At 67.6% G+C, this 12,291-nt stretch overlaps 1 protein-coding gene across 1 annotated transcript; it reads right to left on the bottom strand.

Moving 5' to 3' along the window:
- Positions 1-5,873: 5,873 nt before the first annotated feature.
- FZD10 (frizzled class receptor 10) lies at positions 5,874-7,912 on the bottom strand. The gene has a single exon (XM_084867432.1). It carries the CDS (start codon positions 7,820-7,822, stop codon positions 5,981-5,983), a length of 1,842 nt encoding a protein of 613 aa, XP_084723558.1. The 5' UTR covers positions 7,823-7,912; the 3' UTR covers positions 5,874-5,980.
- Between the last annotated feature and the right edge of the window lie 4,379 nt (positions 7,913-12,291).

Consider the following 12,291-nt stretch of genomic DNA (forward strand, 5'->3'; position numbering starts at 1 on the left):
CAGTTCCGAGGAGGCCAGCGGTGGGTCCCCGTTAGGAGAGGGACAGACGGGAGGACACGCCCACGAGAGAGGCCGCCGATGACACCGTGACCTTGACCTCAGCCCCAGGCCCCAGACGGTGTGTTGGGGCGGTTTCCTTGCAGCAGCCGAGCTGAGGACGCAGCAGGCGGCGGGGAACCTAACTTCCAGTTCCCTGTGTCTCCACTTAAAACGGCGGCAGCGGCCTTCACCCCCAGACCCCGCGGTGCCATAATTCCCCATAAGCCCCCGCGCCGACGGAGACATAATTCCCCATAAGCCCCCGCGCCGACGGAGACATAATTCCCCATAAGCCCCTGCGCCGACCGAGACATAATTCCCCATAAGCCCCCGCGCTGACCGAGACATAATTCCCCATAAGCCCCCGCGCCCGCCCTGCCGCTCCGGACATCCCAGCGCAGCAAGCGGACGGGCACAGGCCTCGGAGGCCGAGGGACCCCCCCCCCCCCAGGCGGCCCCTCCGCGGTCAGCGAGGGGTGCAGAGGCGCCCCTGTCCCTGCAGCCCGGGCCTGTGCCCTTGACCGGAATCGAACCCGGGACCCTTCTGTCTGCAGACCGGCGCTCTAACCATTCAGCCCACCAGCCGGGGCTGCACTGTTCCTCTCCAATTAGAAGGCCCGGAAGCCAGCTGGCGGGCGGGAGCGGGCTCGGGTTTGTGATGTAAAAACGAGCTCCGGGGCCCCTGCCTCGGCTCGGGGTGACCGTGTCTCCCGGGGAGTGTGTATCGGGGTCCCCGCCACCCGAGGACCGGCTTGTCCCGGCTCCGGGTCCGGATGCCGCTGCCGCAGCCCGTTAGGATGGGGGGTGGGGTGGGGCGGAATCTGGGCCAGGAGTTAGATTAACGCTTTTAGACAAATATCCCTCCGTCGCCAATTCTGATGCTAATTGCATTTGGGGATCAAAGACCGCTCGTGCGCCTTTTGCTTTTGAAAAGCCGGAGGGAGATTCTCCTTCCTCGTTTGATATTTTTGTGGGACTCGATGGGGACGGCGGGGGGTCGGCGGGGGGGGAGACGGGGATCTGGGGCCCGGGCCCATCCCCGCGGGCCGGGGAGCAGAGGCAGGTCCCCCAGACTCCGGACTCTGGGCCCCGAGGCCCCTCCTTCCTGGCTCCCTGCAGCTCAGGGCCGGCGCCCGGGCTGGAGCCACTGGACGCTGTCACAGCACAGGCACAGTGAGGGGGGATTAGAAAGGAACAGTGCAGCCCTGGCTGGTGGCTCAATGGTTAGAGCGTCGGCCTGTGGACCGAAGGGTCCCTGGTTCCATTCCGGTCAAGGGCACAGGCCCGGGTTACAGGCTCGATCCTCCCCAGCAGGCTCGATCCTCCCCAGTAGGGGGCGTGCAGGAGGCAGCCGGTCCATGATCCTCTCTCATCATGGGTATTTCTCTCCCTCTCCCTCCCTCTCTGACTTCAATAAAATACATTTTTTTTTAAAAGGAAAACTTTGAAACTTAAATTAGAAAGGCACCCCCCCCCCCAGCCTCAGGCCTCTGGGTTTGAGCATAAACACGGACCCCCCGGACGAGGCGCCGAGGAGGGCACGGCCGGCTCAGAGCCCACCTCCGGCCTCGGGCTGGCCGCGCGCCAGGACGAGTTTTGACACGATCCCCCCCCCCCCATGTCTGACCCACGTGTCTCCGAGGGAAACCCGACCCGTGTGCTTCTGATTCCTCCCCTTGAACCCGACAGGGCCGCCCGGGGCCCCTCTCTCTGAGGCCTCGGCACCTGGGCCCCCAAACCAGGAGGCCAGGTCTCCCCGGAGCTCACACCCGCCCACAGTGTCCCCGGAGCTCACACCCGCCCACAGGGTCCCTGGAGCTCACACCCCGCCCACAGGGTCCCCGGAGCTCATACCCGGCTCACAGTGTCCCCGGAGCTCACACCCCGCCCACAGGGTCCCCGGAGCTCATACCCGGCCCACAGGGTCCCTGGAGCTCACACCCGCCCACAGGGTCCCCGGAGCTCATACCCGGCCCACAGGGTCCCCGGAGCTCACACCCGCCCACAGTGTCCCCGGAGCTCACACCCGCCCACAGGGTCCCCGGAGCTCACACCCCGCCCACAGGGTCCCCGGAGCTCATACCCGGCTCACAGTGTCCCCGGAGCTCACACCCCGCCCACAGGGTCCCCGGCGACCAGGCTGGGCCCCCGCGGCTCCAGACCCGTGGACACATTTCAGGCTCTTACAGGGGGAAAAAAAAAAAAGTAGCAACAAAGTTTCGGCTGAGTTTAGCGGAGTTTAGCTCAGACTGTGGCCTCCTGGGAGACATGGCTACATTGTTACCATGGTAGTAGGTGTATGAATACATTGTTACCACGGCAGCAGGTGATATGGATACACCATTACCAGGCAGGTGATATGGATACAATGTCACCACTCCTGCAGGAGACAGGTACAATGTCACCGCCTCAGTAGCTGCCTCCCAGGAGCTGTGGAAGGAAAAGCCAGTTGTTTGTTAATGAACCTCGATGTTCAAAGCCGGCGAAGGGAGTGTTTCCTGAGGGAGCGAGCGGAGGGGGCCCCCACCCCCATACCCCCCCTCCCCGGGAGGCCCCAGGTGTGGCCCTGCCGGGGGAAGGGGGGACAGTGGCACCCGCCCCGGGAGCTTGTCACTTGGGATCAAAGTCGGCACCTGCACCTCATAACCGCTTCGCCCACCTTTTAAGGCGGACGCTGATTTATGGCCTGTCAGGGCCAATCGCTTTGTAGTCCTGCCTCCAGCACCGGAGGTGTGGCCGGGTAGGTTTGAAGGTGGCGTGTGTATGTGTGTGTGTGTGTGTGTCCGTGTGTGTGTGTTTATTTTTTTTAATTTTCACGGCAAAGAGTCCCTAACAGGCCCCCAAGGGCTCCTCAGACAGAGGCTCGAGGGACCACCTGTGGCCAGGGACCACCTAGAACCTTCCGTCCCTGGTCCCACAGCCCCGAGGCCACCGGCCTCACGTTGTTGCTGCCAGTCGGGTGGACGGAGGTGGGTGTGTTTTGAGGGTGGTCTTTGGGAACCCTTTATTTATTGATTTTCTTTCTTTTTTAAAAAAAAATATATTTTTATTGATTTTTTACAGAGAGGAAGGGAGAGAGAGAGAGAGAGCTAGAAACGTCGATGAGAGAGAAACATCGACCAGCTGCCTCTTGCACACCCCCTACCGGGGATGTGCCCGCAACCAAGGTCCATGCCCTTGACCAGAATCGAACCTGGGACCTTTCAGTCTGCAGACCAACGCTCTATCCACTGAGCCACACCGGTTTCGGCTTATTATTATTATTATTTTAATATATGTTTATTGATTTCAGAGGAAGGGAGAGGGAGAGATAGAAACATCACTAATGAGAGAGAATCATGGCTTGGCCTTCACCCTCTTCATAAAACGTCAGACTCACGTCCCTCGCCATGGCCCACGCGTGCTCCCGGAGCTCCCCTGAGGCTGGGCGGCGCCCCGCCCCCGTCTCCATCCCCGCGTCCTGGCCGTTTGCCCGCGCGGTGTTCCTGTGTCAGGCCTGATTCCCCGGGAGGCGGCTATGATGTTCTCGTGGCCAAAGCGTCAGCCGGGGAACGCCGCCCAGCCCCACGGACGCCCCGAGCCCGCCTCGCAGCTGGACAGACCCGCGGGGACGCTGCGCAGCCCGGACCCGGGACGGACAACGTGTTTAAGAAAAAAAGACTCATTCTCGCCCCTGCCAGGGTGGCTCCGTGGAGAGGGTGTGGGCCTGGGGACGGAAGGGTCCTGGGTTCGATTCCCTGTCAGGGCACAGGCCCAGGCTGTGGGCTCCATCACCAGCAGGGGGCGTGCCGGAGGCAGCCAATCCACGCTTCTCTCTCATCACGGATGTTTCTCTACCTCTCCGTTCTCTCGGAAATCGATAGAAAAGATACATAACAAAGATAAAATAGCCGAAGCCGGTTTGGCTCAGCGGTAGAGCGTCCGTCTGCGGACTGAAAGGTCCCAGGTTCGATTCCGGTCAAGGGCATGTACATTGGTTGCGGGCACATCCCCAATAGGGGGTGTGCAAGAGGCAGCTGGTCGATGTTTCTCTCTCATTGACGTTTCTAGCTCTCTCTCTCTCTCCCTCCTCTCTGTAAAAAATCAATAAAATATATATTTTTAAAAAGATAAAATAAGACACTGCACCCCCCCTCCCCGGACCCCGCCCACCGCCAGGCCCCTGCTGGGAGCTGGGACAGAGGATCTGTCCTCTCCTCTCAGCGCGCAGGGGGCCAGGGGCAAACGGAGAGCAGTTTGTTTTTAATGAAACAGAGGAGCCTCAAATATCCCGTCATCTGGTCTCCGGGGCACAGCGGGCCTCTGAGGGGGCGGCCGGAGGGGCGTGAGCGCCGGGCCCAGAGCCCCAGACCCATCAGGGGGCCGTTTGTGTCACAATAGAGAGGCCCGAAGCCTCCTCCCCCAGCCCGCCCTCCCACACCGGCCTCCACCCCCAGCCCTCCCTCCCACACCCGCCTCCACCCCCAGCCCGCCCTCCCACACCGGCCTCCACCCCCAGCCCTCCCTCCCACACCCGCCTCCACCCCCAGCCCGCCCTCCCACACCGGCCTCCACCCCCAGCCCGCCCTCCCACACCCGCCTCCTCCCCCAGCCCGCCCTCCCTCCCACACCCGCCTCCTCCCCCAGCCCGCCCTCCCACACCCGCCTCCACCCCCAGCCCGCCCTCCCACACCCGCCTCCACCCCCAGCCCGCCCTCCCACACCCGCCTCCACCCCCAGCCCTCCCTCCCACACCGGCCTCCACCCCCAGCCCTCCCTCCCACACCCGCCTCCACCCCCAGCCCTCCCTCCCACACCCGCCTTCTCCCCCAGCCCGCCCTCCCACACCCGCCTCCACCCCCAGCCCGCCCTCCCACACCCGCCTCCACCCCCAGCCCGCCCTCCCACAACCGGGCGGGAGCCGGGCAGGGGCCTTGGTTTCCAGGAAGAAGCCACAAGTGTAACCTGGGCGGGCATCTGAGGCTGGGCCCTGGCCCTGTGGGGGGAGGTGTTTGTGGTCTTTCCCACAGCACCGGCCTGTGAGGGGAAGGGGAGGAAAATGTGCCCGGACCGAGGCGAGGTGTGGGGGCAGTTTCTGTGGGGCAGGGGGGAGAGACGGTGTGTGTGGGGCAGACACCCGGGCCTGTGGTAAGGGACCCAGATGCCCCTCCACGGGGTGGCTGGGCCGGGCTTCCTCTCTTCCGGTGGGCACAGAGGTGGCCGCCCTCCTGCCCTCCCCTCCCCCCCCCCAGCCCAGCCGCCCCCCAGAGGCCCTTCCATTTGCAAACACGCCCTCTCCGCCCGGTTTGTCTAAGGCGAGCGCCGCCAAAGCAAACGCTCACAGATGTGTGTTTACCGAGGCTTCTAAACAACAGTTTCCTCCCGGGTGGGGGCGGCTGAATCCGCTCCTCAAATTAGCGAGGCCACTTCCCTGGGGGACCGCCCCCCGCTTCCCGGCAAAAAAACCCGCCCCCTCCCCCGTCCCCAGCCTCCACGTTCGGGGTCCGCAGCCCCTCCTGGGTCTCAGGGTAAACGCGGTTCATCCCCACTCCCACCCCTGGCAGGGCGCAGCGGTGGAGCGTCCACCTCCAAACCACGAGGTCCCGGGTTCGATTCCCGGTCCAGGTGCAACAGGCCCTGGTTTCCGGCTCCATCCCCAGCAGGGGGCGTGCAGGAGGCAGCCAGCCGGTGATTCTCTCTCCTGGATGTTTCTCTCTCCTTCCCCCTTCCTCTCTGGAACCAACAAAAATATATTTAGAAACCAACCCCCCCCCCCCCAAAATAATTTATTATGATGATGACTTTTTAAACTTTTATTTAAAAAAACAACACACCACCAACCAACCAACCCCCCAAGAAAAAAAGCACCAACAAGTTTGGCTTCGCCAGCCACCGTCTGTCTCCGGTGGGGAAAGTTCCCGGTTTTCTGTTTCTTTCTTTTCTGTCTTTTTCCCAGGCCGGTTCACACGCAGGCGGGCGGCTGCGCGGGGAGCTCGCACTTCCCGGGGTGCGCCTTCTGGGGGTGCTGCTGCGCCTTTTTGTAGATCCCGGTGCCGTGGCCGTGGCCGTGGGCGCCGCCGTGGGCGAGGGCGAGGGCCTGCGCGGGCGGCTTCCCGCGGCCCGGCCCGCGCAGGCGGCGGCCGCACACGCCGCGCCAGGAGCGCAGCGTCTTGGCCGTCCACACCCACACGCCGCTGGTGACGCCGGCCAGCAGCCCCATGGCCGTCTTGAGCAGGAAGACCTCCAGCGCGGGGATGGAGGCGGCCAGCCGGCAGTCCGGCCGCCGCGTGCGCGCGTCCAGGCGGCAGGCGCGCTGCGCCGCCAGCGCCCGCCAGCGCTCCGCGTGCCGCCGCTCGTACAGGAGGCAGCCGAGCACGCCGGCCGCCGGCAGCGTGTGCAGCAGCGCGAACAGCCCGATGCGCGCCATCAGCCGCTCCAGCTTGCGCGTGCTGCCGCCGCCCGAGCGCACGGCGCGGCGGATGCGGAAGAGCGCGGCGAAGCCCCACAGCAGGAAGGCCGTGCCCAGCGCCAGGCAGCAGCCCAGCGGCGCCAGCACCAGCCCCGTGAGCGCCGGCGCGTCCAGGCCGCCCACGTAGCACACGCCCGTGAGCTCGTCGCCCGCCACGCGCCGCAGCGCCAGCGCCAGCCCGGCCTGCGCGGCGGGCACGGCCCAGGCCGCCAGGTGGAAGTAGCCGCTCAGCGCTTCGATGGCCTCGCGGCCCCACTGCCGGCCGGCCGCCAGGAACCAGGCGAGCGTCAGCACCACCCACCAGGCCGCGCCCGCCATGCCGAAGTAGTAGAGCGCCAGGAAGACCAGCGCGCAGCCCGCGCCCTCGGGCCCCGCCTGCACCACGAAGCGCCGCCCGCCGCCGTCGCGGCCGCACGCGATGCTCTCGGCGCCCGCCAGCAGGCGCGCCAGGTAGCCGAGCGAGGACGCGCCGGAGCACACGGCCAGGAAGGCGATGGGCCGCTCCGGGTAGCGGAAGCGCGCGGGGTCCGCCAGGAAGGTGAGCGCCGTGAAGGCGCTGGACGCGAAGCACAGCGCGGCCCACACGGCCAGCCACACGGCGGCCACGCGCTTGTCCTCGCGGCTCCACAGCACGTCCACGCCGGGCGCGCACCGCGGGGCGCACGCCGCGCCCCGGCCCACGCGGAGGAACTTGCCGGGGTTGGCGCAGGCGGCGGGGCGCCCGGGGGCGGGGACCCCGGCTTCCTGGGGCGGCGGCTCCTCCTCGGGGGCGTCTCCCGCGGGGGGACGCGGCTGCGGAGGGCGGACCGGCGGCGGGAACGGGCCGGAGCCCCCGCGCGCCCCCGCCCCAGGCTCGTCCGATCCGTCGCCCGGCGCCTCCATGCACAGGAAGTTGGGGTCGTTCTTGGTGGGCAGCCGCCCGCAGTCCAGCGCGTCCGGCCAGCGGAAGCGGAAGCGCTCCAGCACCGGCGCGCAGCGGCGCCGCGCCGCCTCGCACATGGGCCTGCAGGCGGGGATGGGCGCCGACACCTGCTCGGCGCACATGGGCGCGAACAGCGAGCACAGCACGAAGCGCAGGTGCGCGTGGCAGCCCAGCTCCACCAGCGGCGCCAGCTCGTGCAGCCGCAGCGCCGCCTCGCGCTGCGCCGCGTGGCCCAGCAGGTTGGGCAGGCGCGTCAGGTTGTAGCCGATGCCGCGGCACAGCGGGATCTCGATGGGCTGGCAGTGCCCGTCCTCGCCGGGCCGCGCCGGGTCCAGGGCGCGGAGGGCGGCGCAGGCCCCGAGCAGCTGCAGCGCCAGCCACAGGCGGGGCCCGGGCCCGGGGCGCGGCGCCATGGGGCCGGGGGCCGGCGGCGAGGACGCGGGGGGGGGGCGGGGAGGGGGCCCCCCGGGCCGGCGGGCGGGTCCGCTGTCCTCAGAGCCGCTGCTCCGAGGCCCGGGGAGGTCGGGCTGGGGGCGGCTCCGCGGCCCGGCCCGGGCCCCCGCCCATGCCCGCCCGGCCTGCGGCCCTGCTCCCCGCGCGCCCGGCGGCCGGGGGCCCCCCGCCGAGGAGACGGGGCCGCGGAGCCGAGGAGCGAAGCTGGCGGACAATCCCGGGAAGCGAGGGGGCCCGGGCGGCGGGTCCGGGCGGCAAACTTTGGCGGCTTCTGGGCGCGAGCGGGCGGGGGCGCGTCTGGAGCGGCGGGCGGCGGGGCGCTCGGTGGCCGGGCTCCTCCTCCTCCACCACCCGCGCCGGCCTCGTCCCGGCCCGGCCCGCAGCTGCTCGGAGGCTGGTCCCGGGTGAGAGGACTGGGGGAGGCGGAGGGGAGAGCCGGGCGCCGGCAGCCCCGCCCCCGAGCGCGCCCCGCCCCGCCCCCGCCGCTGCTTTGCATGAGAAAGCGGGGCGGCCCCTGGGCTCCCGCTCCGGGCCCCGCGGGGCGCAGCGCTGTCTCTCTCCCCTCCTCCTCCCCCTGCCCGGCCCCGACACCCCGCCGGGCGCCTCCGTCTGTCCTCCGGCCGCGCCTTCTCCCTCTCCCGCGCCTTCTCCCGCCTGCGTGCGCCCCGTTTCCCGGAGAACCCCGAGGGCCCCGGGTTGCCGGGGCTGGGAGCCGGGCCGGCGGAGGAGGGGCGGGCCCGCGGCGGGGGCGGGGGGCGCGTCCTCCCCGCTGTCCCGGCGGGTCCCGGGCGGAGGGGGATTGGCTTTTACAGCCGCGGCCGTAAAGGGGCCAGAAACCCGCCGCCGTCCCCAGGCGGGCAGTCGCCGGGCCTGCGCGCTGGCGGCCCTGGAGGCCGGGCCTTTGAAATTTCAAAGGGAAGCGCCCCGGCAGGGGGGCGGGGGGAGGGGCCAGGGATCCGGACTTTTAGGGCCGCTCCGGCGAGGTCTGCGCCCGGAAGGAGGCGGGGGAGGGGCAGGGCGGCTCCTGGGCTCCGACGTCCCCCCTCCCCATTTCCCGGGAAGCAGGGGCTGGGCTTGAATCCTGGGGGTCCCCCCCGCCCCGCGCGGCCTTGAGGGGCCTCGCGCCAGCCGGGGCTAGTGGGTTATTGATGATCGGAATCATTTAGATGGGGCGAGGGGTGAGTCCGGCTGCACCCTCCTTGGCTACGGACCGGTCGGTGACGGGGACTAGGGGGGGAGGGAGGCGGGAGGAGGCTGAGACAGCGGGTGCCAGGGTCCCCGACGCCCCGGGAGGTGCCCACACCGCTCGAGTCTCCTAGAAAGTGGAGCGAGCGCCCCAGACGGAGGCCTCAGCCCGCCCGGCGCCCTGGGGCCAGCCCACCCCCCGCCCCACTCCGCACAGGACGCGCACACCCTGCCTCCCCTGCTGAGAGATGTCAGCCCGTCAATCACAGGCCCGGGTTGGGGCCCCCCTCCTGTCAGAGGCCCTGAAGCCAGATCTCGGCCGGCTCTTCTCAGACTCCCGGGTCTCACCCGGGTCTCATCCGCAGGGGCCCTGGAGGGCCTCAGGGTGGGAGGCGAGGGCAGAGAAGCAGGCCTTGAGCTCCTGGGATCTCTCTCCCTCCTCCCACCCGCAGGTGGCCGTGGAGAGAGGGGTAGACACCCCTGGGGTCGGGGCTGAGCCCCAGAGAGAGGCCAGGTACCCCTAAGAACCCGCCTCCCAAGGAGAAGCCACCGCCTGGCACTCCTCCCTCCCGGAAGCTGCCACCCGCGGTGGCGAAGGGCACTGCCTCAGAGAAGGCTGATCAGGATTGACTGGCTTTTATTTCAAACAAACCGGAGGGTTTTAGGTCTTTGAGAAACTCCAGAGACCTTATATCCACTCATCCACCCTTCCTTCCTTTCTTCCTTCCTTCTATCCATCACCCATCCATCCATCCCTCCATCCATCATCCATCAACCATCCATCCATCACCTGTCCATCAGCCATCCATCACTCATCCATCCATCCATCCATCACTCATCCATCCATCCATCCATCATTTATCCATCATCCACCCATCATCCATCCATTCATCCATCCATCCATCCACCATCCATCCATCCATCCATCATGCATCCATCATCCATCCTTCTATCTGCCTTTCCTTTTTTCCATCTATCCATTGTCCATCCATCATCCATCTCTCCACCCATCCATTCTTTCATCTGTCCTTCCATTCATTCATCCATCCACTCTTCCCTCCCTCCCTCCCTCCCTCCCAGCAAACACTTAGGCGGAGGCTGGGCCTGGGAACCGCCAGGCTCCCAGAAGGAACAGGCATGTGGTCCCTGGACGTGGGATGTGGGGTGTGTGTGGAGGAGGGAGGTGAGGAGGGAGTGGGACCGCTCCCCATTGCAGCCAGAGCCCCCGTCCCCTCGCTGGGCCTCCGGAGTGAGACCCGCCCTCCTCCCTCAGGCCCTGCCTCGCTTCCCTCTCTGGCGCGTGTGAGTCCGGGGCGTTCTCCCCAAACCCGGAGTGAAAGCGGCTCCGGGGCATCAGCTGCCCCTCACAAAGTCCTTCATCGTCCCCCCCCCATTTTCTCTTCTGTTTCCGTGTTCTCAGAAACCGTCGGGTAAACCCACGTGCAGGGCGAGGGGAGCGGCGGGCCGGGCGGGTGTGAGCGGGGGGAGGGCTGCTCAGTGATCTCTCTCTGTCGCTCCAATCCAGCCGCGCTCAGACCGTTATGTTAGCGATGGCCACTTCAGGCCGCTTTCTTCTCTCGTTTTCAGAAAAAAAAAGGGGAGGGGGAGTGTGTGGGAAAGAGCCGGGCGCTCGGCCCAGCGAGCGGGAGACCCGCAGACGGACCGGGTTCCAGAGAGAGGACCGGACCGGCCGCCGCGGGTCCGAGGGACGGAAGGGGCCTTTGGTGGCTCCGGCTGAAAAGACGTTTTATTTTCGTTATTTCCCGGGTGTATGTGTGTGTGTGTGTGGGGGGGGGGGTGTTGGGGGCGGGGGCGGGGGCTGCTCGGCTCGGAGCCGGCCGCCCCCCGCTGCGCCCAGGCTGCCCGCCGGCCCCCTCCGGCACATGTTATGGAGACTCCGGAGGCTCCGCGCCGCTCCCCCCCAGCCCTTTCTTCCTTTGTCTCCTTTGAAGAATGACTCGGCCGTTTATTTACATATTTAACCGCGGATGAAAGGGGCGCGGGCGCGTTCGGGGGCCGCCGTGGGAATAGCGGGCCCTGAGCGAATGGAGACCTCGGCCCCTTGCCGCCGCCGAGCGGGGGACTCGGTGATGACACACGATTTCCAGGGACACGCGGGGCGAGGGGTGCTTTCTGCCCTGCCCTCTGCCCCCCCCACACACACACACCACCTAATAAAAATATACAAATACCTATCTACCTCCTGGAAAATCCTGCACTCACACATCCGCTCCCTTCAAGTTCTTGGAATTGTTTTCTCAGAAAAGTGCCGGGGACTCTCTCCGGCGCCGGGAGGGACGCTGAAGGTCTAAACGTTCTATTTTGGCTGGAGGAGGCTGGAGGGAGAGGCCCCAGGTCCCTCCCCTCCGGCCACGGGGACCTGAGGTCGGCGGGAACCGGAGGCGTGACTCTCTCTCCCCGGGCGCCGCGGTCCAGGCCGGAACCGCCGCGGAGGGTTTCGGAACCGAGACCAGAGCAGCCCGCCCCGACGCGTTAAGAGAGAGGCCGGTTCAGCCCGTCCGGCCCCGTGGGAGGGGGGGAGACGGGACCCTCGGCCTCCGCCCGCCACAGGCTCGGGCCGGAGCCAGCGCGGGGCGGGGCCGGGAGGCTGATCAGAGGCCTCGGGACGGGACGGCGGGGGACGTTTGAGACAAAAGGGGTTCGGCCACAGCCGTGCTTTGGGGAGCCCCCGGGTGTGCTGGGGGGGGGGGGGGCTGACATCGCTAACGTCGTCGATGGGAACCGGGATGCGGCTCCTGGGCCCGGCGGGCCTCTGAGCCAGCATTCCCGCGGCCCCGGAGCCACCCTGGGCGGCGTTTCTGCAGAAACTTAGGGTCAGATTAAAAAGAAAAAGAAAAAAGCCTGGAGAATTCTACTCCCCAATAGGAGGCCTGCCTTCCCGCCCCCACACTCCCCCGCAAACACCCGGCCGTGGCCGTGGAGCCGCCACGGGGGAGCCGTGCCCGTGGACCCGGTCCTAAGTTTTCCCTGCAGCTCAGACCGGGCGGGAGCGGGGCCGGGGGGAGGGGAGGGAGTGCGGGCAGGGGTGTGTGTGGGGAGATGGGGGGAGGGTTTGGGGGACACAAAGCGCCGCGGCATCAGATGGCCGAGCGGAGCCCCCCCCCCCGCCCCCGCCCCGCCCCGCAGGCCGCGGGGTGAGGCCGCCGGCCGGGACCGGGTTTGAGCCGCCGAGCCCGCGGGGGGCCGGCGTGTGAATTGCAAATCCGAGCCGCTCTCTAATCCC

The sequence above is a fragment of the Pipistrellus hanaki genome (genome assembly GCF_964339955.1).
Source record: "Pipistrellus hanaki genome assembly, chromosome: 19".
NCBI lineage: Eukaryota > Metazoa > Chordata > Mammalia > Chiroptera > Vespertilionidae > Pipistrellus > Pipistrellus hanaki.

What these genes read in the sequence shown, in the direction of transcription:
- FZD10 (XM_084867432.1), bottom strand. Translation starts at nt 7,822, where the DNA reads ATGGCGCCGCGCCCCGGGCCCGGGCCCCGCCTGTGGCTGGCGCTGCAG.